The sequence below is a fragment of the Dysidea avara genome, chromosome 4 (assembly GCF_963678975.1).
Source record: "Dysidea avara chromosome 4, odDysAvar1.4, whole genome shotgun sequence".
Classification (NCBI taxonomy): domain Eukaryota; kingdom Metazoa; phylum Porifera; class Demospongiae; order Dictyoceratida; family Dysideidae; genus Dysidea; species Dysidea avara.
The window spans coordinates 42905200-42932066 of record NC_089275.1 but is presented as its reverse complement, the minus strand read 5'-3'; the positions used below and the strand labels follow the sequence as shown (position 1 = coordinate 42932066).

The 26867-nt window shown below is 36.3% G+C and overlaps 1 protein-coding gene across 1 annotated transcript; it reads left to right on the top strand.

Annotated features, from left to right (window-relative positions):
• Positions 1-14821: 14821 nt before the first annotated feature.
• On the top strand, positions 14822-26565 carry LOC136252248 (protein-serine O-palmitoleoyltransferase porcupine-like). The gene is made up of 12 exons (XM_066044651.1): positions 14822-14893; positions 15001-15329; positions 15469-15512; positions 15948-16165; positions 16419-16528; positions 19359-19487; positions 20385-20488; positions 21401-21480; positions 23434-23497; positions 24001-24089; positions 25716-25832; positions 26371-26565. Exons 2-12 carry the CDS (start codon positions 15019-15021, stop codon positions 26467-26469), a joined length of 1365 nt encoding a protein of 454 aa, XP_065900723.1. The 5' UTR covers positions 14822-14893; positions 15001-15018; the 3' UTR covers positions 26470-26565.
• The last annotated feature ends 302 nt before the right edge of the window (positions 26566-26867 follow it).

The following is a 26867-nucleotide window of genomic DNA, read 5'->3' as shown; positions in this document are numbered from 1 at the left end:
TCTTAATTCAAATTTTTTTGATGTCAAAATTTCTCTTGCACATTCTGTACGTAATTACTATGTTGATAAATTTTTCGTGCATGTTTACTGGACTACAAGAATATTCTTTGTTTTATTGCCCTATGTGGCCAGACTTGATAACAAGCAATTTTTAAAATCGATCAACTTTTAGTACTATGAACATTCTATAGTGGTAACATGCAGTTTCTTCACAAACGTGTGCTTTTCCATCTGATAGAAAATATTAATTATGTACATGAGAAAACTTTGTTCTAACTAATTTTTAATCTAATAGACCACCAAAACAAGATGACAGTTAACTAAACGTGCCTCCTTTATACAAGAAGCAAGCTATACTTAATGATGATAGTGTTCTAGTCCAATAATCCAGTTCAGTGTATGGACATACATAGTTATGCAGCAGGTATTGTATGTGAATTAACAATATACCTTTATTGCATGCTGATATTATGACATGGACATGGCCTAATTGACCAAAGTAATTGCATGCTCTCAATCTTTTTATTCAACTTATATATACAACATTAACATGAGGCAGTTGACATACATGTAACCCTCAAAAGATCTTTCCTGGCTATTATTTCTTTTAAGGTAGCTAGTCCATATGAAGAAGGAGGTTTCAAAATAATCCCTTCTGGTAGTCCGTCCATTGCGATACCGTACTTAGAAATATACTTGTACGGCATTACTGCTTTGGGATCATTAGTATATACACCTATATAGATATATGAACAGGTGATCAAATTCAATACAAACATAGTTAAATATCAAACAATTTTACTGAAATACAACTGGGAATTGCTCATGCTCTGTATTAAGGCTGAACTGTCACGCATGCTGCTTACACTGCAAAGGAAATCTTGAATCAAAGTATAGAGTACAGGCTGTCTGTGGATCTAGTCGCCACCTGGTAATGGAGTATACTCTATACTGTTTAGAATTTTTTATTGCAAGCATTGTGGTACAGGAGTCAGAAACTTGAACCTAAAACCATGTTGAATGCAGAAAATATCCAGGACAATAAATCATTATATTATGTGACTGGATTTGACAATTTGACACAACTAGGCTTCCACACATATCCGTTAATACCTTTGAAGGACCATGACTCAATGTGGGAGTATGCTATCAGTTCCAAATTTGGATCTGTTATTACATAATGCAATGCATGCATGTACTGTGTGAAAATTGTAGGTGAATAGTATACTGAGTTGTCAAGTTACTAGTAATTAAAGTTGAAGAATTGGATGTGTGTGGAAGCATGGTTTTATCAAATCCAGTCACAATATACACACACACACATACATATACAACATATAGGCCAAAGGGGGTTTAACATCATCAGTGATGTTTGTTTTACATCATGTAATAACAGCTTAATTGTTTGTTGTTGTTTTTTTAGCAGGATGGTTCTTCTATCATCAAGAACAATTCAGCTATGCAACATTACTTATAATCATCAGTGGCCAAAATTTTGGAAATATTAACGTTGTTGCTCACTGAAATTTTTAGCTACAATTCTACACCAGGTGGGAGCTATACATACACAGCAATGAAAACGCATTGATGTTTTTTTGTGTTATTCAATCACATATCATTGTTTATTTGAAATATTTACCAAGGAAGCAAGAATTGCTATTTGAAGATGTATGTACATAGGGGTATAACTATATACGTACATGTAAGCCATATGAAGGAAAGATTAAAGTTGTGGAGGAAATTTTGACTATAGATTCATGTATGGGGAGTTGCAATAATCGTTAAACATGCATGGGCAAGGATCAATATTCTAAAACATGCAGCAGTCCCAGGATACAAACTGCTACACAGGATAGTTAGCAATGTTGTTGTAGTCAAGTGGTGGACTATAGCTAGTCTTCTTATATCTTGCATTATATTAGTCTTAAGTCCTGGTGTGCTCCTAATAATTATACTGATTTCAGATCTTTCAAGTTGAGTGGTATACAAAATTGTTCAAGTGTGTAGAGGAAGAAAATTTATCCTTGGGAAAGCTGAGTGTGGAGTTTGGGTGGCCTGTGGTTTGACTCCTGAGGGAGTTTTCCTTTCTTTTGCTCTTTTCTGTTTCACCTTAGGATGTCAATATAGCTAGTGCGGGACGTCATAAACCCTGCGATTATATCACAACTTCCCTGATTCGTAACTTTTTGATGCTACATGCTAGACACTTCCAATTTAAAATACATAATCACAATGCATTGGTCATTTTCAGATATTAAGAACTTGCATTTATAGTGAAGTTTGAAACTTTTTATTAGAAAACCACCACTGGCATGGCCAAAATTTCCCATTTTAATTTTTTTTTTGAATAAGGGGGTATTGAAAACTGCTAGTTATTTTACTGAGCAATGCTACTGATGCTCCAAACCAATCTGTAAGACAGAATTTTGATTTATGCTTTTCCTTGGGATTTATTCAGTTTTTTTTTTGAAACATTAAGCTGTTTTTTTAATACAATTTTTGTTTAACGGATGCCACAATTACTTTGCAACTTGGTATGAATGAAGATAAGGTAACATACTTTAAATCTGAATGACAGTTTTGGAATATTGTTTAAAATGATGCAGTTAGCTTGTTGTAGCCAACCAGGGGTATACACGACACTGGCTTTTATTACATCTTTTTAGTGATTTCCCACCTAATTTCTACCCGAAAGTTGGTCTATAAGTTTTTCTCACCTTCCAGTACTATATGCTCTGATCATGTGAATGATTACAGAATTAATTTTTCTAATCATACATAGCTGACACTTTGAAATGTGCTGGTTAAAATGGAGCCTGGGTCATTCCATGTCAAATCACCGAGAAATTGTAGGGTCACCTCTTAGATTTTGACGATACTTGGTGTGTTTGTAGTACCTATGGTGCTCATCACCCATACCAATTTTTAGCATCATACACCACATAGTTTCTGATTTATGACCACAAATATTTTGAATATTTCATAAAAAATTGGCTCGTCTTTAGCTACAAAATCAACTGTAGCTCACCACTGTGTTACTATTTTGAAATAAAATTTTCAGCAATTAAAGACTGTTAATTGGTCTCTCACGTAATCCATAAACTATGGGATATCAATTTAATTAAAGTTCATAAAGGCTACATTAAAAACTTTAATCCTTAATATTTCAAATAGTGCTGCTTCAAATTCTTTGAATTTTTAATAAATAATAATTAGGTTATGGTCTATTGTTGGTAAAATTTTTGTGGTGGGGCCACAATGGGTTCAAGAGATATAATTAAATATGTGACCGGATCTTGGAAAACCTACCTTTTGGGCACAAGCTAACTTTTTGGGAAAACTCAATTGAAAATTTGAGCAATATTATTTTAATTGATTTTTTTGCACATTTGGATAAAGCAACTATTAAACCTTCTTGCTGTGAAGTTTCACACCCAAAGTTTCTTTTTCCTAGGAGATATGGATGATTAAATCAGACCATGTCATAATTTCACATGCGTGGGACAACAAGTAACTTACAAATTGGGTGATTTGTTCAGGTGCTGCAATGGCTAAAACTTAGTCTTAGACAATGATACATGGCATGTAATTGCAGAAAAGTACCAAGAATACTTCATTAATCTATCAAAAATGTCTTTTAAAGTATTTTAGATGATAAGAATGGAATTATTAGTAAACAAAGTGATTTGTCACCATTTGTCAAACTTAATCACCCACAGAACTCAATACATTACCATAAAAGTTAGTTTGTAATGTACAGGACAGAAAATCGGCCATATCTCAGGAATGCTTAAAGATATTAAGCTGAAATTTTAATATAAGATAGATGAGCACCTAGTACCTCATTTAAACTATAAAACAGAGAATTGACCCATGTGCCAAAAAGGTAGGTTTTCCAAGATCAGGTCACATATGTTGTGATATGTAGTGGAATTTTGTAGTCTATTATTGCTATATGGGAGTGTACACCTCTAATAACCACTCCTGATAAGGCCATGCCAACTTTGTTTTACACAATGAAGGTGTCCAAGTACAATGCAATCTGTATTAGTGACCACCTGTATTGAAAGACCACCTTTGTGTTGCAAAGATTTACTGTACGGGTAATTCCATATCAAGTTTTGCACATTACCCCCTCAAAATTGGACAAAATTGGTGTGTGGGTATCCCAAGTGGTCATATGTGTCCGTTCATCCATTGTTTGTATGGCTTCCCAGAAATGGTTTATTTATTATCAGATTCTCTTTTGCTGCACTTGTGATCATTCAAAGCAACATAACTTGAATGTTTTTAAAATGAATTGCACCACTTTAAAGCACAGTATAGCTACGGCAGGCACTAGTTGATCCAGAAAAGTATCAAAGGGGCCGGTGGTCCACGTTGTCAGTATTACTCATAAAAGTGTCATATCAGCAGTTTACTGAAGACTGTTATGCCAAACAATGTATAGACTTGATCCATGGCCTCAGACAGCTTGCAGTGTAGACAGTTACCTGAGGAGCTCCTTAGGAGTGCACCTAGCATGCAAAGCATACCTGGCTTTCAGGGGCATGCTCACCTAGAGAAAAACTAAAACATTAACTTGACTTCCTGAGATTAAACCTAGAAACAGGTTTGACTTTTAACTGAAATCGGCAATGCTGGGGATTTAGTATATATGATGATACAATAATCATTTTGTGATTTAACTATATAAACAGAAGAATGTGTACTTCAGATATTAATGAGTTCATCATCTTTTCAGCAAACAAATGCATAAGTATCTGCTGTAACTAAGTAGCTATGTAATTGTATGACCATACATGGAGGGTGGCTAACTAGTTTGCAGTATGTACTTTATTATTTCAGTAACGTCAATGCATGTATGTAGTTCCATGCAGTGGGTGGCTATAGACATCCCATCCATCCCCCTTGGATCAGTCCCTGTATGGTAGTACCATGATATCATCATGACATAATGCATGCATGTTTGATGAACATGGCAGGCGTGAACTTGCAGTATACAATAATGAAAGTAAAATCATGTGCAGTATGTAAGCTATACATGTTTTGGTACAAAAAGCCAAGTATTTACAGCTATTATCAGTAATTACGTAGCTAACTATAGCTATTGATTTCATGGATCTCCTCTACAGTTAAGGTATAATGTTTATATATTATATATATATCACACAGTGTAAACGTGTTGACTGCTGATCTGTAGTTGGACTAATCATGCAGCACATATAGTAAAAATGTGCCTCCTTCTGGTTTTTTTTGTTGAAAGTTATGGAATTACTGTGCACTGATAGCTACCATTGTGTTTTCTTATCCCAGGTATAACTATGTTCATTCAGTCACTGATTCTAGGAATTCAACTGGTACAATTAGCTGTTTGTGATATCTATTACGTGGTACCTGATAATCATCATTTTACCAACATTAACACATATACTCTACAGCACTACCTTAACAACACCAGTAAATACTTTGTCTCTGGAACAGAGTTGCATTTTTTGGCAGGTAAATATTACCTTAATACAAAATTGAAGCTAGAAAATATTGCAAATTTTTCACTTATTGGAAATCAGCCAACCGGTAAAATTTATACAATTATAAATTGCACACCAGGTGGAGGTATTACTATTGTTAATAGCAAAAATGTCTTGGTCAGCAACATTGTGATGCAAAAATGGGTGTCACATGATAATAATGTAGTAAATCTGCAAGTATTGGACTGTTATGGAATAAACATAACTAATTTTCATACATTTTCATATCCGTATGCAAACAGATGTAGTCTATATGTTGAGAATGTTTTTACATTTTTAGTTCTCCGCAACATTGTGTCAGACTGTCTTGTAGTGAGCTATACATATTTGTATTGGTTTGACAAGTATGTATATATGAATGCTGCAGTAGAAATAAGTAACTACAAAACCATTATAGCAATGCCATCATATGCACTTTCCATCTACTCCATGCAAATTTTATTTGCTGGCAGTTACAATATAACAATGAAAATATCTGATTCTAATTTCAATTCTTGCACAGCAATATCAATTCAAGATAAAGACGACTACAACGTTCCCTATTATAAAGAATGTTTGATTAGCATCATCAAGTGCAAATTTACCTACACAGAAGGTAAATGTAAGGATAACTTTCCCACTGGTGAAAGTGTGATTAGAATAGATCGCAAAAAACTTGTCACGGGTATGTGTGGAAGGTATGTGTTAATTTTAGTAGAAAACTGTATATTTTCTTCATATGAATATGGATATATTCGTATTATTAAAACTGATACAGCTGGCTGTTTCGAAAATAAAATTCCAGCATGCTTAAATGTGCTGATTAAAAATACTACGTTTTTGCAAATCACTTGTTACCACCATATAATTGATATCTTTAAGACTAACATGTATTTTGAAGGACCAGTGATTTTTAGTAACATACGTAGTAAGTTTATTATCAAAGCGATAAGCAGTTATTTACAGTTTCACACCTACATTGAAATGACAAACAACTCTGTTGTTGAATTGATAGACACTACTGAAATATATCTTAAAGAAGAAACAACTCTTAACTTTACAAACAACAAAGCAAGATCGTTATTTTCATTACCAAGAGAGACTTTAGTTCCATTATCATTCAGGGAAACCATACCCATTGAAATGTTGGTTTGGCCATGTTTATTTCAGTATTTGAGTACACATGGAATGGTTGATAGTATAAATGATAATAAGTCACTACTACTAAAGTACTACATTCTGGTTTCCGGCAATGAAGCATGGAATTTTTTAGATGTTAAGTACAGGACATCATATTGCAGCTGGCAACCAAACACTGCATTTGAAAAGATATATCCACAATATGTAAATCAAAAATTTATTCATTTTCATAACAATACATTTACAAACTATGAATACAAAGAGATTTGTATATGTCACCACATGTACATGAATAGCAGTAACTGTACACAAGACAGTTTGGGTTCAGTATATCCTGGAGAACTCATTACTTTTCAGTTTACACTAGTTAATTCATACAGTGAAGGACTTTTGAGAATCGAGGACACTCCACAACGTGCTTGCAGAGGTCATACTGTGTCTATTGACCAGGTTATTAATAACAAAACATGTTCCATTGTAAAATACATTATGCAGTACAGAACAGGAGGTTATTGTGAGCTATATGTGACAGTTAGTGAGAAAGGAGTAGGCCATTATCATTACAATACTATCCGTGATACATATTATATTCTCTTACTCCCTTGTCCTATTGGTTTCACATTATCAAATATAGGACACTGTAACTGTGATCCTGTTCTAGTAAATGCATTAACATTTACTATCTGTGACATAAATAGTGGTACCATACTATGTCCTAGTAATGGCTGGATATCGGCTACAGCAGTTTACAACTCACACACGTATGATGTGTCACTGAAGTGTCCATTTGACTACTGTCTGCCTCACTCAACACACATTAACCTGTCCATCCCTGACTCATCATGCCAGTTTAATAGACATGGTTTATTGTGTGGACATTGTCGGCCAGATCTCAGTGCTGTATTTGGCTCCTCTAATTGCAAATACTGCTCTAATGGTTATTTATTGATAACTATACCATTTGCAATAGCAGGAATTACTCTTGTGTTTGTACTTTTTATTCTTAACCTTACAGTTACAGATGGAAATGTGAATGCATTCCTACTATACTTTAACATCATTAGTATCAACTCAGCATTTTTTTTCCAAAATGATATTGATTCATTTATATTTCCATATGCTTTCATCTCACTGGCCAACCTTGATTTGGGAATTGAAACCTGCTATTACAATGGAATGGATGACTATGCTAAAATGTGGCTACAACTAGCGTTTCCCACCTTCATCATCCTCATTGCTACATCACTTATTATAGCCAGTCGCTATTCTGCTATGATACAGAGAATTACTGCACGTAGAGCCTTACCAGTACTAGCCACATTGTTCTTATTATCTTACACTAAGATCTTGCGTACAGTATGCAGTGTGATGTTCTTCTACTCTACAATCACTCACCTGCCAGGTGGACAAACTAAAGTTGTCTGGTCAGTGGATGCAAATATTCCACTATTTGAAGCGAAGTTCACTATCCTCTTTATAGCATGTTTTCTGTTATTCCTTGCATTGATACCATTTAATGTAATATTGCTGTTCACTAGAACTTTGTCACAAGCAAAATTTATAAACTATTTCAAGCCATTATTGGATGCTTTTCAAGGTCCATACAAGGACCAATTCTACTACTGGACTGGCCTACAACTTGCATTAAGAGCTGTGTTCTTTGGTCTGTCAGCTTTGGATAGGAGCACTAATTTAACAATTAGCATTACCTTACTTGGTGTAATGATATCCATTCATGCTTATGTTCTTCCATTCAAAGATAAGACCAATAATGTTCTTGAGCTTTTTCTCTTACTAAATCTTCAAATTCTTTTCACAATGGCAAATTATTCTACTTTTAGTTTGAATGCCATTGCAGTTAATGTGTTGATAGCAATAACGTTCTTGCTGTTGATATACCTTGTACTTAGACATGGTTGTCTGCACATTTTGCAGCATGTGGATGTCATTAATTCTGCTAAAAGGATTAAAAAAATCTTTATTTTACTAAACAAGTCATCATCAGCAAACAGTATACAGCAAATTCAACTTAGACATGTTCCACCAGATGTGACATACAATTATAAAGAGTTTCAGGAACCTCTTGTTGCGCTATAGATCAATGTTAATAATGTACACAGTGTTTCAGTGTTATATACAAATTTGCGTATGTCAAACTGTTTATGTGACTAACTGGGCCTGCGAAAACATGGCATTTGAGCACATAAAATGTCTAATTTTTCAAGCTGTCATTGTTCATAATATTTGATTTGGCCATGAAATTTTCAGCCTTCTGACCCATTTATAATACAAGTTATAGAATGCAAACATTCTACCCCAGAACTGAGATATGACCTTCCGTGTGACACACAGCGTTGGGAGTATTAAATGCGTTACTTATGTAACGCGTTACGTAATATTATTACTTTTGTAGTAAACAAGTAATGTAACGAAATACGCTATAAAAACAGGTAATATAACTCAAGTTACTTTACTAACAAATGTAACGCGTTACCTAATTAATATAGTTACTGTAACGAGTCTAATATTACGTAATATTATTACTACAAGTAACGAAGTTACTGATCTCGTTAGTAATCCACTGAGTAACGCCTAGCCACAACGAAGTAATGAAGCCTACTGAATGAAGCTTACTCACCAGCTTCCTACTTATAACCAAGATTTGCACATCGCCCAACAACGCCATCATAAGGTGGTAGTTTCACACGTGACAGCTTAAAGCTGTGGACACAAAGTAATAGCTATAATATGTAATATTATTATAGTTACTTTATTTTTTGGGTAATATGTAACTGTAACTAAATAGTTCTGTTGCAAGTAATATGTAATATGTAACTAGTTGTTAAAAGTAACTTGCCCAACACTGGGACACATATACTGTTAAAACTAAAGTGCTATGGTGGAACCTATAGAGGTGCAGTCAAAACTTAACACTTCTAGGTGCTACCATAACATTTTTATGTGCTAGCTACCATAGCACTTTTAGGTGTTACCATAGCACATCAGTTTTAACAGTGTATGCATGGGCCTAGAAGTGAAGACTACTGTACAGAACTACGTTAGGTATGAAAATTAAATGTTGTATAGATACAAAAGTGTATTTTGAAAATGCTCATGTCTGTGTCTGCCCGTATCCGCTTTTCCAACCATCCAAGTATGCATTCCCTATTTTTGCAGGCCCGGTCACACTCAAACATGGAATATCTAACACAGTAATTATGGCTGGCTCCCTGTGGTACATGATGGAAGGTAGAAGCTGCAAAATTTTTGAAATTTTAAGGTTGTATAGAATGGTTTTTTTTTATTATTATATTATATTGTTTAATTAGCAGAGCCCGCCTGGGGCATAAGTGCTAATGTACATTAAAATCAAAAGTGATTGTATAATAATTGTTTAAAGCTGTCAATAGTTTGTTGGTTGATGATGTCTTGTGGTAATCCATTCCACTCTGGTATTGTTCTTGGAAAAAATGAGTATTAATTTATAGTTGTCTATTGATGTATGATAGTGTAGGAATTTTTGTTCATGATTAGATCTTGTAATGGTGACAGGTGATAATGTTGGTAAGTAGCTGTTAGGTATTTCGGTTAGGTTGTGGATAATCTTGTATAAAAGAGTTAATCTTGCACATTCTCTCCTTAATTGGAGTGGTGGTCATCCTAATGATGTTAGCATTTCAGTTATACTATCTCGCATATTCCTTCTCCATGGTCGATTCAGGACAAATCTAGCTGCTCTATGTTGTATCATTTCTATTTTATTTATGTCTTTTAGGTGGTATGGGTCCCAAATTGCAGCAGCATATTCCAGCACAGGTAAGATAAATTGTTTATCTTTAAGTGCACGTGAACAATTTCTTAAGTTACGCTGTAAAAAACCGATTAGTCTGGTTGTCTTGTTGCATACATTGTTAACTTGTGGTCCCCAAGAAAGATGGTGATCTATTATTATTCCAAGGTAAGAATGCTGTTCAACAACTTTGAGGGGTTTGTTTGACATGTGATAAAGAAATGTTGTTTTATGGTGGTGTTTGGATAACTGGAGAATGCAACACTTGTCAACATTAAATTTCATTTGCCATGTTTTAGCCCTAGTATTTAGGTTTAAAATTAACAAAGTGACAGTACTACGTTTGCATGTTTTCATTTTAAGTTGTGCAATATACAGTGGTCCCTTGATTATCCGAACTCGTTGGGCCCTGGGTGTGTTCAGATAATCGAAAAGTTCGGATAATCAAAGCCCATTCATTTATATACAGAGCCTTGCTCAGTTACTCTAATAGAACGCACACCTTATATATAAAAATACTCTAATAGAGCAGTCATCGCTACAGTTTGGATAACGGAAAGTTCGGTTAATCAATGGCCGGATAATCGAGGGACCACTGTATAACTATTTATCATCTGATTCTGCATCATCTAACTTACAAGCCTGTACTTGGAACGGCATTTATTAATAAGTGTACAAGACTATTATATACAAATGTGATTGTTGTGCTTTTATTTGCAGTGCCCAAAACCAATTGTGCTTATAGTAATACCTATAATTTTTTTCCCACATTACAAATGCTGTCCTTTAACAGGCATTATAACCGGTTGCCATTACAGTTGTGTTGGTCAGTAACAATCTGACTGCTTTCAACCATTTAAAATGCAATGAGCAACTTCAATTATTGCTCGTTATATACAACCGCTTCAAAAGACCTAATATTTTGTGATGTGAGTTAATTTTAACAACTGATGGTTAAAATGACCATGATGACAAGGTTATTTCAACCACTTAGTTAGAGGTTGAAGAGACTATAGGGAATCTGGGTAATATCTTAATAAACAAGTACATCCTTGGGTCATTAGTACCAAAAATATTGTGTATGGGGAGACCGTATGATCTTCCCATACACAATATTGTAATAACAAACTTGAAAGAATTCAAAAAGGAGCAGCTTGTTTTATTTTTAAAGACTACCAAAGGACAAGTAGTGTCTGGCGTATGCACAACTCTGGGTCTAAAATCTATTGCAGGGGCGGATCCAGGAGCTGGCAAGGGGAGGGGCACAAACAGGGTAAGTTGTAGGTGGTTGGGGAGAGCCATATTCTCTAGTTCAGTGCTGCATTTTTGAAGCAGCAAATAATCACCTCTTAGTAGTGTCTCACTGCTGGTTTTTGCTATTTTGGCCTTGTCAGATGGTTGTGAAGTCTTATAAGCTGCTTGAAAGGCTCCGAATGTCTCAAACAGCAACACGATAATTATTTTTGGAGGCGCTTAGTACGCACGAAGGTGCTGGATAACTATTTCACGGCTAGTTTGACTTTGGTTTCAGGTGAATTTGTAATAAATGCTAGTAAAATGTGCATATTTTCATGAGTTGATAAACTGATCTTGGTCTGACAAAGTTTCGTAGCTATTTTAATCAGAAGCATGGCTGGCTCCTCCATGAGGGGGGGGGGGGATTTGCCCCAAATGCCCCATCCTGGATCCGCCATTGTATTGTGCATACAAAAATGAGATTATTGATGTTATACAAGATTGTACACAATTAGTGGAACTCTCCTTGCTCAGCTACATCTCCAATAGGTAACAGATCAGGTACAGAAGGAAATGAAAATAAACTTAATTTACCCCACTTCACTGTTTGTTTTTTTGTTTTTTTGTTTTCAGAACTTCACAGTTGATTCTTACAAATTTAGCTTCTTTCCTAGTTTGATAAATTTGTGGAACAAATTGCCAATTACTAATGATTGTACACTAACTGAATTTGAACACATTTTCCAACTATATCTTATGAACAGTAATTACTAATCCTACTCAATTTTTTGTTAGTTATACAAGTATTAATATAAATGTTCCAAAACAATTGTAAAAAATGTTGCTGAGCTATATATAGCTATCGTAAAGCTAGCTAAATAAGCTAACTATATTGTAAGAACTCAGTAGATAGATTGACTTATCTGTAATCTATTCTATATAGACCTTGATATCCATGGCCAACTGCATAACTACTGGTCAGCTATAGTAACCTTGCTGATTCAGAAATTTATTTTGTAAGATCAGTGAGTAGCTACAAGGGCAACAAATGACTTCCATCAGTAATTTTATTGGAAGAAGGCTTTAACTAAGATGAAAAGAAGTTTTATAAGCACCAAGTTAAGTTTGATTTCCATTGTATTTTACCTAGTGTTTTTAAGTTTCTTACAAGATTAGCTATATATAGAATATGGAAGACTGAACACGAGTGTGAATGGCTTGCATACTTACCACACATATAGCTAGATAGAGTGTAAGTACCAGGGGCGTAGGCAGGATTTCCAAAAGGGGGGTTCTGCCCTAAGTATAGAATTTCGTAGGTGTGCACATGTAAACACGTGTACACGTGTAAACATGTGTATTCTTATAAATTCATTCGCAATAGCGAGTAGAGGTACTTGAATTCCTCTGCCTGAAGACCTGTAGCTACCCATTTCAGTGGATTTGTGTAAGTTAATTCAGTTCTAGTTAACCAGTATCACGATTTAAAAAACTTAACTCTGAAAAGGGGGTTCGTCCGAACCCTTTGAACCCCCCCTGGCTACGCCCCTGAATATTGTAAGTATTATAGGTAAAATTGATAAGCTATAGTCAAGACACCATTGTATTTCTGCATTGCAGAATTTCCAAGAAACACTCAGAAAGTGATGGCATATAGTAGTGAGGATCAGTATACCAAAACTATAATGTATATAGTAGTTTTAAACATCAATTAGTTTTATTAAATTTCAAGCATTATAAAATTAAAACCATGCCAACATCTGGGGGGTATATCCCCGCACCTATGCATCATAGTCCTACTGCCACTGGAAACCCCGGGCCCTGTTAGAAATCCTAGATCCGCCCCTGTAGGTAGGTCTAAGTGCAGACAATATCATGCACTCCTGTACATTTCACCAGTCTTATGCAAACTGGGCATGTGCATGGGCACATAGAGAAAATATACCAAGTTTTAGACATCTAAATCAAATATTCAAAATCATGGGGTTTATGCAAGGAAGAAACATTTGAAAGGATTTGCTGCAGATATGTTTATGAGTTTCACTGACCCATGCAGAAGTGAAGGAATTTATGAAGGAATCATATACTTATTGCCATTGTCACATTTGAAATGGCCATCGATGGTTCAGGTGTTCATCAAAATTACCATTATACATTAGTTCCCCAACTAAATCATATACATGCAAGAGACTGGAAGAGTAGGATGTGATGTAATCTGTTGCTCTATGCTGCAAGACCAACTAAAATCATCTAGATGACAATATAATCAAAGACTTGAACAATGAAACTGTTTGTAGAAGAGACTTCACTTTTGAAAACTATGAAAGAAGATATACATGCAGCAGTGATTTGTGCATGTGTTGTGATATCATGTGCTAAGGTAGTATGTGTAAATAAGGGCAATCTCGAAAAGTATTCTAACATGTTTACGTAACTGTACAGCATGACTGCATTGAAAAATCCAATACTGTTCTCTGTATGCATTTATGTGGTCAGTCATTTATTGCATGAGTTCTTAGGAAGTCCTTTGGTTTTTAGCTAAATGATGATCGCCATATACACTTAGTCCCAGATTTTGCACTGCTGTTTTACAGTCTGTGTAAGTGCTTTTGATGCCATCAGGAGCAACTTTTCGAAAATCATCTCAATGCCGATAATATTCTAATCAATTGTATCTGTACATGTAGATTATACTCAGTTCTTGAGTCCTGTACACAAATTAAATAAATAAATGTTCACAAATCTGTTCAGTATTAATTAGCTCTTCTTGTTACCTTAATTGGTATAAGCACGTAGGCTAGTGCTTTTGACATCGACTCAAAGTTAGTACTTCCAGTATCTCAAACTGGCTCTATCTCCTTCTTTGATTGTGTCTCAGAGAGTCTAAGTAAAATAGGTCAGCTAGCTAACTAACCGTCTATCCATAGGGGGTGGTAGGCAAGGGCATTCCATCTACCCCGGGAAAAAAAGCTGTCTATGATGTATCATAGCAGTATGTGGTGTCGCTTCGGAATTCAAAACACATTAAGATTCGAGTTCGTTGAATGTATCATCTGTTCTCTTTCTTCGTCAGTCATGGCATCCACATCTGTGATGGATTTTTTTATTTTTTATTCCCGACTGAGATTACCAGCACTCTTGCGCAGCTCAAAATTAAATCGATTGTGGTTCCCAGGTGGTCGGCTGCCTCGAAACTCGGTGAAGATCTAGACCAAGCGTACGTACGAACTATGTGTTGTATCAAATAGGAAATGTGCTCTGTGTTTGTTATATACTTATTGTTCTGCGAAGACAGGCTTAGTTTTCAGGTTTTACGTTGTGTAGGATTGGCGTGATCACGTGATGTCTTCAGTTAGTTGGTGGTTTATCTATCAAGAGTGCCTGCCACCGGTAGCATATCAAGGTGTTGCAGCAGTGACTCCAATCCTAATACCATGCCTACTTCTAAGACTAATGGTTGCATCTAGACTGATGCCTGACTGGCACATCAACCTAATGGGAGCATTATCCGGTGCAGCAGTGTTGGTTCACTATTATGAAGAAAGTTCAATATATTTCTTTGTCCTTTGTATCGTCTGCTACTTCATTATTGCTACTGTGAGCCAGAAGGGAACATCTGTGGCTGTTTTGTCTGTTGCATTTATCATCGCTTGGTAAGGAGTTTGTAGGGAATGTACGTATATATACACACTCTGTGAATGCTTTAATAGACTATATTAGCACACAATGTTCTTAAGTACCATATTAATATTTTGTACTTGTGGATACAAAAGATTCTTGCTTGTTCCGTAGTGAGCAGTTAATTGTTGCCCCAGCATCCTGGCACAAGATAAGAGGCAAGTATTATTCCATGTGTGTCCTTTTGTATGTTATTGTGTGCAAAATTGTTAGAAATTGTTCAACCATTCGTAAACAATGGGTATCTTTTATAAGTCATTAATGATTGTCCCATTTTATTAGTCACTATCCGCAAGAAGGCCACTAAAGGCCATTGGCACATGTACCTTTATCCAAATTTGGTTAGGCAAATACCGATATTAATTAAATGGTTCAACGAGGTATACCTCCATACTCCCCTAACTACATGGCGATGCACTGCCCAATTTGAGAAGATTTCTCCAAATTTGATGGTACAGTATTTATAAGCACAGTTTTAAACACTTCTTTGTATCCTATGATTAACTTATAAAACGCATAGCTAAATAACGTAATAATGAGGTATTTGTGTCATACTGTTTATTACCTGTAGTTTATCAGTCTTGTAATTTCAGGTTCCATTTTACTGATGATTATGAAGATGATTTCTATTGGATTTGACATGGAGACAAGACCCACCCCTCACTCTTCCAAGTCATCTACTTTACAACCTCCACAAGCTAAGCCTACCTTCCTAGAGTACTGCTGTTATTGCATCATGCCTGGAACAACCGTGTTTGGTCCTTTTATCTCATACCAAACTCATCTTGGATTTCTGAATCCTACCCCATTGGTGTGTGTGTGTGTGTGTGTGCTTGGGTGTTTACGCACAGAGTATTGCATCATGCTAGTGTGTGGTGTTTGCATGCATTCTGTTAACCATGTATGTATGCAATTAATGTTAACACCTACATACAAGAGAAAGAGAGATGTGTTTGTGTGCTCTATTTCAGTTTATATGCATATGTATGTAAGGTGTGCGTACACTTCACGACCTCATAATAAGTGTTCACTTGCTGATGTTATCATCTTTATTTTCATCACAGACCTATCCATGGTTTTTCAAGCTGGTCCTCTCATTGGTCAAAGCAGTCATTGCCGTATGTGTATCAGTCTGCATAGCCAACTTCTTGTTTCCCGCACCTGTTTGGAACAAGTAAGCCTGACTGCATATCACTGTATGTGTCTGGCTGACTGACTAACGAACAGATGGACAGACTGACCAACTGACTCACTGTCTGGCTGATTGAATAGTCACATCAGTACACTAGTACCAAGAGTTCATAATATTTGTATGGGGGAGATCGAGTGTCTAATTTAGCAAAAGCACTGCTATACATAACACGTCAGGCTTGACCTTATCAAAACCGATCATCAGTAGATTCGGGCTAGTGTACATATTATCAAAAGTAAACTTGTAGCAGTGCTTATATTGACAGTTACACCCCCCCCCCCCCCCATACTAATATTATGAACTCTTGCTAGTACTACTACAATATTGACTGGTCTAATTTTTTTTACACTAAGCACTGTACACCACATGAGAGGCCATTATTTGAAACTTTTTAAAAAACCATCCAGACTGCAATTGAGAGCAAATTTCTTTAGCCAGAGAGTTGTTAATGAGTGGAATCCCTTACCATCCGACATAGTCTCAGCACCTACTATATCTTCCTTTAACAAAAACTTGATGAGTTCTGGGAAGTTACAGGACGTGGGTATGAACAAAGGCGTGGAGCCTAAACCTTTATTTTTGAATTATTATGTATGTACATCCATAAATAATTATACAACCAAGTACTAAAGAAATGCGGTTAAAATTACGTCAATAATGCAGTGCTCAAAATAACCAAAAAAATTATGTACTGCAGTAATTGCAGACCAAAATGGACTTTGTCTTGCAGTTACTGATTGTTGGCCTACACTTTGCAATGTTACAATATGATTGAGCTATTGAGGCAAGCAATTTTGCTTTCCCAAGTTTATTAAGCTTGTTCTTGTAGTTCACGCCTTGTTCCTATGTTGATTCTAAGTAGTTCCAGCTGTACACACTTGTCACAAGACATGCTATTGTATTCAAATGCCTGGCAGTAATTGCAGATCAAAGCAAATTTTGCTCGGCTATTTGTGGCATTTGTACTGAAAACTGCCGACTGCCGACCATTATTTTGAGCTCTGATAATGAATGAATAATAAATAATGTTTGAGAAAACTACAAGGCCTAAAGCTTCACACTTACCGGGAATAGAATCCATGTTGTATGAAGAGACAATCGTATAATGGACGGGTGTTTTCGTGGAGGTGATAGGAATGTGCGACGATTCTACTTAATGCCGATCAAAACAGTTAGCACGTGACGCCTGCAAGACAAGTGAACTACTGTTCATTTGTGTTTGAAAGTGGGCGACAGCGACTATTTCGATTGGAAGACAAGTGGTTGCTACGCCTGCTTAATAAACAACATGATTGGAAGTTGCTACTAATCGCTGGAGGTTAGTTTGTGTTGGTTAAAATACTTTGATAGTCTTGTTTCTTTAGTCTCACATAACTAGGGTCACCTTTTCTACCTGAACACACTGTGTTGGCCGTGCACTGTTTATACATGCCCCATTAGTAGGTTGTCCCGTTGGTAATTGTACTTGGTTGTATTTGCCCCGGGCCTAGTTATACAACCAAGTACTAAGAATAATATGAAATGCGGTTGAAATTACGTCATAAATAAATAAATAATGTTTGAGGAAACTAGAAGGCCTAAGGCTCCGTACTCACCGGGAATACAATCCTTGTTGAACGAAGACATAGTTGTATAATAGTGAGGTCTATCTGTGATGGTAAGTGAAATGGTATGACGATTCTGTTTAATGCCAATCAAAACAAGTAGCACGTGACATGCATACCATTGTAGTGACATATTCACTCTTCGGTTTGCTTGTCAATCTTAGAGAAGTAATGGATCCTAGAGAGAAGATGGGCTGGAAAGTAGATGTAAAATGGGTTAGTGTTAATTAGTCAGGTGACAGTGCTTCATTATGGCTGGTTATTTACAGGCGACTTATTATAAATAATGCTAGCTAGCTAGTGTCAGGTTTCTCCAGCTCATCAGCCTATTGGAGTCATAACTTGGAGAGAGGGTGCTTGCAGAATATATAAGAAGGCTGGAAGTAAGTCTCTTATAAAGTAATGTACAATCGAGATACTCTAATAGAGCAGTCACTTAATTGTAGTAGAGCACACACATTTAATTACCCACAGTGTGCGTTTGGCTACTGGTTAGTTATGTTATACTATTTACAAGAAAGTGAGGTCGCTAAAGTAGCTAGTGTGTTATCTTGCAGACATTCTCAAATTGATATATACTCTAATAGAACAGTCACTTACCCTAAACAGTTTCAAACTGTTGTAGCTGTCACATCTACAGTTAGCTACTACCTCGGTAAAATCTATGTAGGTGTAATGTAATTGCATTGTACTGTTATGTGACTGATGTTTATATAGTACCACTAAGAGTAGCTATATACTGTTTTATTATTGTCTTGAATGCAGTGTGCTAGCTTGTCCCATTGGTTGAGTTGATTTGGGATCATAATTATTTTGATCGTGCCTTAACCACCTAATAGCCTCACTAGGGGGTTGTCACGTTGGTGTATGTACTTGGTTGTATGTGACGCGGTCCTAGTAATAATAAATAATACTATTGGCACAGCCAAGCCACCGCTTAAAATTAGTCCAAATATCTATGTACGTATCCTTTTAGTACAGAGATAATGTATTAGAACAATAGGGTGAGGATTTTAAAGTTGCCTGATGTGCACTCCAATAGAAGTCCATATAAGGGAGGTGTCATTTACATTGTTCACACTTTCCATTGTAATTGAAGAAAACAATGTACCCTTGCTATACATACAGACTGATACAGTACATATACTAAGGGTTTGACATTGGTATAAGTGTATCTTTGATTGTGGTTTCATTGTTTTGTCATACAGATGGTTGACAGCCTACTCAGCTGCCTTGTCATTCAGGACAAGTCATTATTTTGTGTGTTACTTGTCTGAAGTGACTGCCACAGCTGTTGGTATTGGTTACGAGAATAGAGCTGATGGATCACAAGACTGGTATGGAAAATATAGTAACTTTGATACCCTATACACACAGCTGTGTGCTTCTATGTAAAGCACACTGATGCTAATACAGTTAGTTACCATCACATGTACAGTATGTGAGGTCTTTACAAAGTGATATATCGTTGGTCTGTGATTTTTTGAAGTCACATGTCTTTAAATGGTCTGGGTGGGGTGTTCAAATTTCACGAATGGAATCCGATCCTCACCCAACAAGAACATGCACTGTAAGTAATTGTGCATTTTCATGCAAGGAAGATGGAGTTATGGTGGCCAAGTGTGATTGTTTACTTTAGAGCGTTGTGTGACACATGTATGTTCTATTAGAGTATTTGAGCAATAGTTTGTAAGTTAACATTTCTTTGTCCTGAGCTGGTCAGATAACAATGCACAGTGTACATAATCTTTCATGTCACTACACTGGTAACTATTGGTGACTCTGATTTCAGTATTTCACCAACACATGCTGTACTGTACGTTTACTGCACGTTTATAGAAGTCGTCATGCAAAACCATAGGTTATATTTATTGATAGAGTAATATTTACATCGTAACAACATAATATTATCGTCCTCTTGTACCTACAATCCATTATGATTTTTAATTGAATTACGACAATTTGGTTTCTTTAAACACTTGAAACGAAATTGTTGTATATGTAACTGCTTTTGTGTAATGTGTACAGTACATATAGGACGCTTCTATCCCGTTTTGATGCACATAGTGTATGTAGTGTGTAAATTGGTTGGCCTCCCGCTCAGTTAATTTACATCTAGAAGATTATGTCTATATTATGTGTGTAATGTACTCCAACTTGTGACATTGTAGTTCTGATTCTTGTAGATTACCTGTAACTGAGATGTGACATCACTGTTGTTGCTGTTGCTATAGGGACAAGTTGGCAGTATGTCATCCAAGACATGTTGAGTTGCCACGGTCATTCAGTATGGTGATCACTAATTGGAATTTGTCAATGCATTTATTCTTGAAGAATTGTAAGTACAGTAATTGTAACAAAATAAACTGTATAAGCAGAATATAGAGATAAACAAGCATCAGATTACAGGGGCGGGTGGGTTTGGCAAGGGGGGTGCACCAAGGTAGTAGGCATATAGAGCAGTGGGTGTGCCCCCCAGAAGCTAAAGCTATTTCATATGTTTCAGGGCTTAAAAATTGATGTAGAGTGGCTTTATACACAAATATCTAAATCATACTGCTTTCTAAGTGGACTACATTGATCGAGAGTTGTATAGGGATGTTACAGTCATGTAGTTGAGCTAGTTATAGCTGGACCTAAAGAATGGCATACACAAGACCATGTGAATTTCATTTGTAAAATATCCTTAGCTGGCTAAGTGTGCCCATACATGGAATAGTGCTGTAGATGTTAGTTTTTTTTTTATTCCACAGCTATGAAGGTAGCATTGTGTGTGGTGACTGTTCTATTAGAGTATTTGACTGATTGCTCTATTAGAGTATCTCAATCTTGTATAATGGTTTCCTTTTGGGGAGGGGGGGGACATGCCCCTGGATCCGCCACTGGATTATTGATAGGCAATTGTCCCCTGTATACCAGCAGTGTACTTAGTTAAGTATGGGCATCGTAGAGTACTGTTTGTTCCTTTGTGAATAAAAGTTATCCTAAACTGTTGGGCTCTCTAGCTTGTGGTAAACTCCTCATATAGGATTTGTCTTCAGTGTTTACCCTTCAGTATCTAACTAAAGTTGGTAGCAATGCTTAGTGAAAGTGTGGGACTGGTAGTGCTTTGGTTAGATGTTGCTCATATTCTACTTTCTTTTTCAGTTAAATACATGCATCCCTAGAATACAAACTGTCAGGATGCAAACACTTGTTAACAATTTGTGTTCTTGAATTATACATACTGTATTTTTTTTTTCATTTGCAGATGTGTTCAAACCTGCTAGGAGAAGAGTTGGTCCATTTGGAGCCATTTTTCTCACTTTTGTTGCTAGCTCGATATTGCATGTGAGTAATGTGCATGCATGCGTCCGTTTCTGCATGTGTGTGCAGTGTAGTGTGTGTCTGCATGCATGTGTGTCTGTGTGTGTGTGGTATATACGTATGTGCTAGGGCTGGGACGGATATTTAAATTTACCTTCAAATATTCGCTAATAAAATGTTCAAACATTCGAATCTTTGGTGTTAGCTTTCAAGTTACAGGTTTTCTTGTATTTATGCACATCCTTATTAGGTTTTACCTTTCTAAACTCTAAACCTATTTAATAAGTTTGTAAGCATTTGGAAAGTGCATAGCAGCAGTACCACAGATAATGCAACATATATATTATCCGTGAGCAGTACTGAATGGTGTGATCGATCAATTTCAAATGGGCGTGTCCGCTATACTGTAATCATGCATAGGTAAACACCAAGTAATGGCTAAAAGTACGCTTTCCATGCATTATCTATCACTTTATAAGGTGTTTTAAGGCTGCAACTATGGTAGCAAGCTGAACTGCGATGGTTTAAAAGTGGGCGTCGCAGACGAAGATTGATCGCGAAGAGACGAACATTGATCACACAAGAGGAATAAGCAGCTGCAATAAAGGCAATGATGTCGTTTATTTGTAATTCTTTCGTAGACTATAAGTGCATTACGAAGCTTCGAAGGATACTTTTATAATTCGAACTTTACTTAACCTTTGAACCCACGAAACATTTGAAGTTTTGTCCCAGCCCTAGTATGTGCATATGGAGGATTTCCCTGGTCTGACTCTAGTACCCTAGTACATGTACATGTGTATATAGATATTCCAGTGTTGGCTCCTTGGCAACATGTCACAGTTGCCATGGCTTTGCTTTTTCAATTGTGTGTGCTGCAGTTGTTGTTTTCTTTGAACTAGAAACTTTATTCACATTACTTCAATCAGTTGTGTTACTGAAAACATCTGTTAATGTCCTTCATAATGGGTGAGGTTCTCATTAAATTACCCTCTTTACCTGTGCATGTGAGACATACTGTAGTACAACTTCCTCCAGGGTACTAGTCCTATCCCCAGGAGGATTTGCTCCCATGGACTCCTAGAAACTGAGTAATTGAGGGTGCCCAACTGTTTTACTGGGTAAACATGGCTACAACTATAGTGGTCCCTCTATAACCCAACCATCGGTTATCCGAACGTTCTGGCCTCTATATCAGTAGGGACCTTAGATACCATGTTTACCTTTGCTCTGGTGCCCCTGATGTATCAGCAACATACAGTAATTGTAAGATAAAGCTTTTTAATGCCCGTATAGGCTGTTATCCAAACTGTGGAAGTGACAGTATTTTGCCTAAAGTGTATGTTCTATTAGAGTATTTAACTGAGTTCTGTATATACAGTATGGGCGTCGTTTATCTGAAAGTTTCCATTATCTGAACACACCTAGGCCCCAATGAGTTCAGATAATGGAGAGACCACTGTAACAGGTCTAACATTTACATACTTACATGTACATAACATGTACATTACAGTATCTTATACATGACCCAACTGACAAGACCAGTCATATACTGTAGCCCTTCCAAATGGCATGACTTGACATGTCACAACTTGTCTTGTGAATAGCATAGTAACTTGAAGAAATTTTGTCAGCTTACAGCTAATGCATGGCACAATAGCATGACAAAGTTTCAAGTAAATTCATTAAAGAAATTATGAGATCCAAAAGCTGGATATTTAGAAAGGCTATAAGACTGGTTTTGTCAGAACAGGTCACATTATGAAATCTAAATTTTTGTGTATCATGTTCTTTCAGAGGTTTGCACAGTATGAATAAAAGCAGTTGACCTCTGTGGTTTTTGTTTATTCATGTATAGTTGTGTGTCTATACATTGTATATGCAGTGCATATTCTATATGTGCTGTATAGTAGCATATGTGTGTGTCCAGTTTGTTATCTGTACAGTTGTTGTTGTTGTTGTTGTTGCACCTTATAGGGTTTAAACTTTCAACTAGCTGCAGTGTTGCTTTCTATTGGAGTGTATGCATACATTGAGAATAGTAAGTGTAAATTGTTAGCAGAAACGTATCTCTACATATATAGTCACACATTAAATGCACACACACACCACACACCACACACCACACACACACACACACACACACACACACACACACACACACACACACACACACACACACACACACACACACACTACACACATACCACACACACTACACTACACATCACACACACTACACTACACATCACACACAATACACATACACTGCACACACACACACTACACACACACTACACACGCACTACATACACACTACACACACACCACACACACACACACACTACACACACACTACACACACACATACTACACACACACACACACACACACACACACACACACACACACACACACACACACTACACACACACACACACACACACACACTACACACACACTACACACACACTACACTACACATCACACACAATACACATACACACTACATAATTATTATAATCATCTACTGGATCTTTACAGGACTACGTAGCAAGCTCAGTAAGAGGTTAGATGCTTGTGTACTAGACAGACCATGTGGTCCAGAGTGTGGACACAGCCACACACCTAATGTAAGCATCTACACATAGCCTTGCATTGCATTCTCACATGACTCATGAAACGCTATAATTGTGACTGGATTTGAAAAAAGGGGTCTTCCGTACATCTAATTGATGACTCATTGGAAAAGTCTATCAACTTGAAATTTTGGTTAGTGGTGAACACCAACATACAGTAGTTTAATGGATGGAGAAAATTTCAGGCTTATAATGTTCCTGTAACACTAGGTTATGCTCTTCCAAGTTCATAAATTTGGTTGTACGTGGAAGACCCCTTTGCAAATCTGGTCAGTATCCACATATATATTATACAAAGTTTATTTTGAGGGTTGTGTAAATGGTTTGAATATCTTTAATTGAGTGTAATCTTATCAAGTATTGTTGTGGAGAGCAGTTTCTTACAACATAATAGTAATGTAGAACTATGTGCCCACAGGCAAATAGAAGGGGGTGGGGGCAAGAGTTAGTTTGAATGATATAATTTAAAAATTACATCGCCTGGATGTTTTACAGCTTATGAGTTACAGTTGATAATCCTGACACCTTGGTGTTCATGAATTTGGACAGAACTTCAGTAACATAGGATAGAAATGAAGTAAAATGCAATGTCAACTGGTTATCAATTTCAGCATGGAATTCTTGGTATTAGCTAAACTATGTTGGATTCAGTAATTAGCAACATCTGCTATCAGTATTTCAGCAGCAGAAACATTTTCTGCTGTGATAGGTTCACAACGTAGACTTGTACTCAGCAGTTCTGTTTTGTGGCTAAAATATCACCTTTGACAACAGTCTGTTCCAGACAGCTGTTCAAATTAAATTACTAATTACTCTGATTGTAAAACTTTCCCTATGACCATAAATTACATTCACACACTGCCATATAATCTTTCCCTATGACCATAAACTACATTCACACACTGCCATATAATGGTATTCATGTGTTTGTGATGCTGAAACTGCTGTGTCAATTAACATAATTATGTTCTTGTCTGCCCACACACAGACTGCGTACAGTACTGTATTGTACAGGACTACAGTACTGTATTGTACAGGACTACAGTACTGTATTGTACAGGACTACAGTATTGTATTGTACAGGACTACAGTATTGTATTGTACAGGACTACAGTATTGTATTGTACAGGACTACAGTATTGTATTGTACAGGACTACAGTATTGTATTGTACAGGACTACAGTACTGTATTGTACAGGACTACAGTGCTGTATTGTACAGGACTACAGTGCTGTATTGTACAGGACTACAGTACTGTATTAGGACTACAGTACTGTATTGTACAGGACTACAGTATTGTATTGTACAGGACTACAGTATTGTATTGTACAGGACTACAGTATTGTATTGTACAGGACTACAGTATTGTACTGTACAGGACTACAGTACTGTATTGTACAGGACTACAAAAGTATTTTATTTTGTTGTGCTCGCTTTATTGATAGAGTGAGTAAATAGGCAACGATATAGATCCTTGTAAATTATGAATGTAGGACACCTCTATAAAATATGTGTTTGGGACCAGAGATAGTATGTATGTATGTACCAACATGTTCAGAATAGAGAGCAGTCTCCTACCACTTTAGCAATGTGTTCCACACATACTGTGTATAATTGCAGGACACGTGGTGGGTGTGGCTGGTCAACATACAGTTCACACTACTAGTGATGTTCCACTTGGCCTACCTGGGACTGATGTTTAGGAGTGAACCTGACATGCAGGAGTTTGACTATCAGGTGGGATACCATGTGATTATCACATGTTGAGTTACAAAGTGATACTACAAGCAGTTGTAGTTGGTTCCACCTGATGACAGTTGTTATGGAAATGAGTGGGTTAATGATTCAGGTATACTGATTCTATCCTGGTTGCTTTATTAAATACTTTTAACTGTTGTATCAAAGGTATGCCTGAATCCGCATCATAATTCATGGCCATTATAACCTGTACAGCTACAGTAAATCAAAATGTCAATGTTTATGCTGTGTAATGCATGACTGAGTTTCATCTATGAATATAATGTGCGTTGTTGCCATATCAATAAGATAATGTATGTGGTGGAGCACAAAACTTTTATTTAGGCACTAAAATACTATCATTTTAGTACATGAGTGTATGGATACATGCATGTGTACTGTACATTTACTGTTTGACTTTTATGTACAGTAGGAAAATGTAGAAAAAGAATGTGTCTGACTAGTACGGTGTTTTATGTTATGCATGTACTATACATCCTCAAAATACTTTTATGTAAATTTGTAATATTATTTGTAGGGCTTCTCAATGTGGCACACTTTAAGAAAGTGGGCACAGCTGGATTTCGCTAGTCACTGGGTAGCCATGGCAACCTACCTTGTCTCCCTGGTAATATGAACGCCTTCATCTAGTCTGTACATACATATCACATGACTTCTCCGGCATGTATAGTTTTATATATATACTATATTAGTGGTATTATTTATAACAAAAGGATTATAACAATATTGAGATAATTTTTTACAGCTGACTGCATGTAATATCAAAATATGGCCTGCAGCACAAGTGCTATAATTTCATGTACGTTGTAACAGTAGGAATGGTACAATAACTTGAATGATAAATGAAAAGTACAGTAGCAATGTTTGCATGTGTTACACTAAATGTAATTGCAATAATACTCAGTACAAAATGTTATACTCTTAACAAGACTAAGTACTACATGCTATAAAATATACTACGTATGTAGGTGATTCTATTAGTTCATAAAAAGTACTTATGAAATGAAAGAAAGA

Coding starts and splice junctions, on each gene's coding strand:
- LOC136252248 (XM_066044651.1), top strand. CDS start 15,019: ATGTCTTCAGTTAGTTGGTGGTTTATCTATCAAGAGTGCCTGCCACCG. Junction 19,488..20,384: donor GCTGATGGATCACAAGACTG/GTATGGAAAATA, acceptor CTGTTGCTATAG/GGACAAGTTGGCAGTATGTC. Junction 20,489..21,400: donor GCATTTATTCTTGAAGAATT/GTAAGTACAGTA, acceptor TTTCATTTGCAG/ATGTGTTCAAACCTGCTAGG.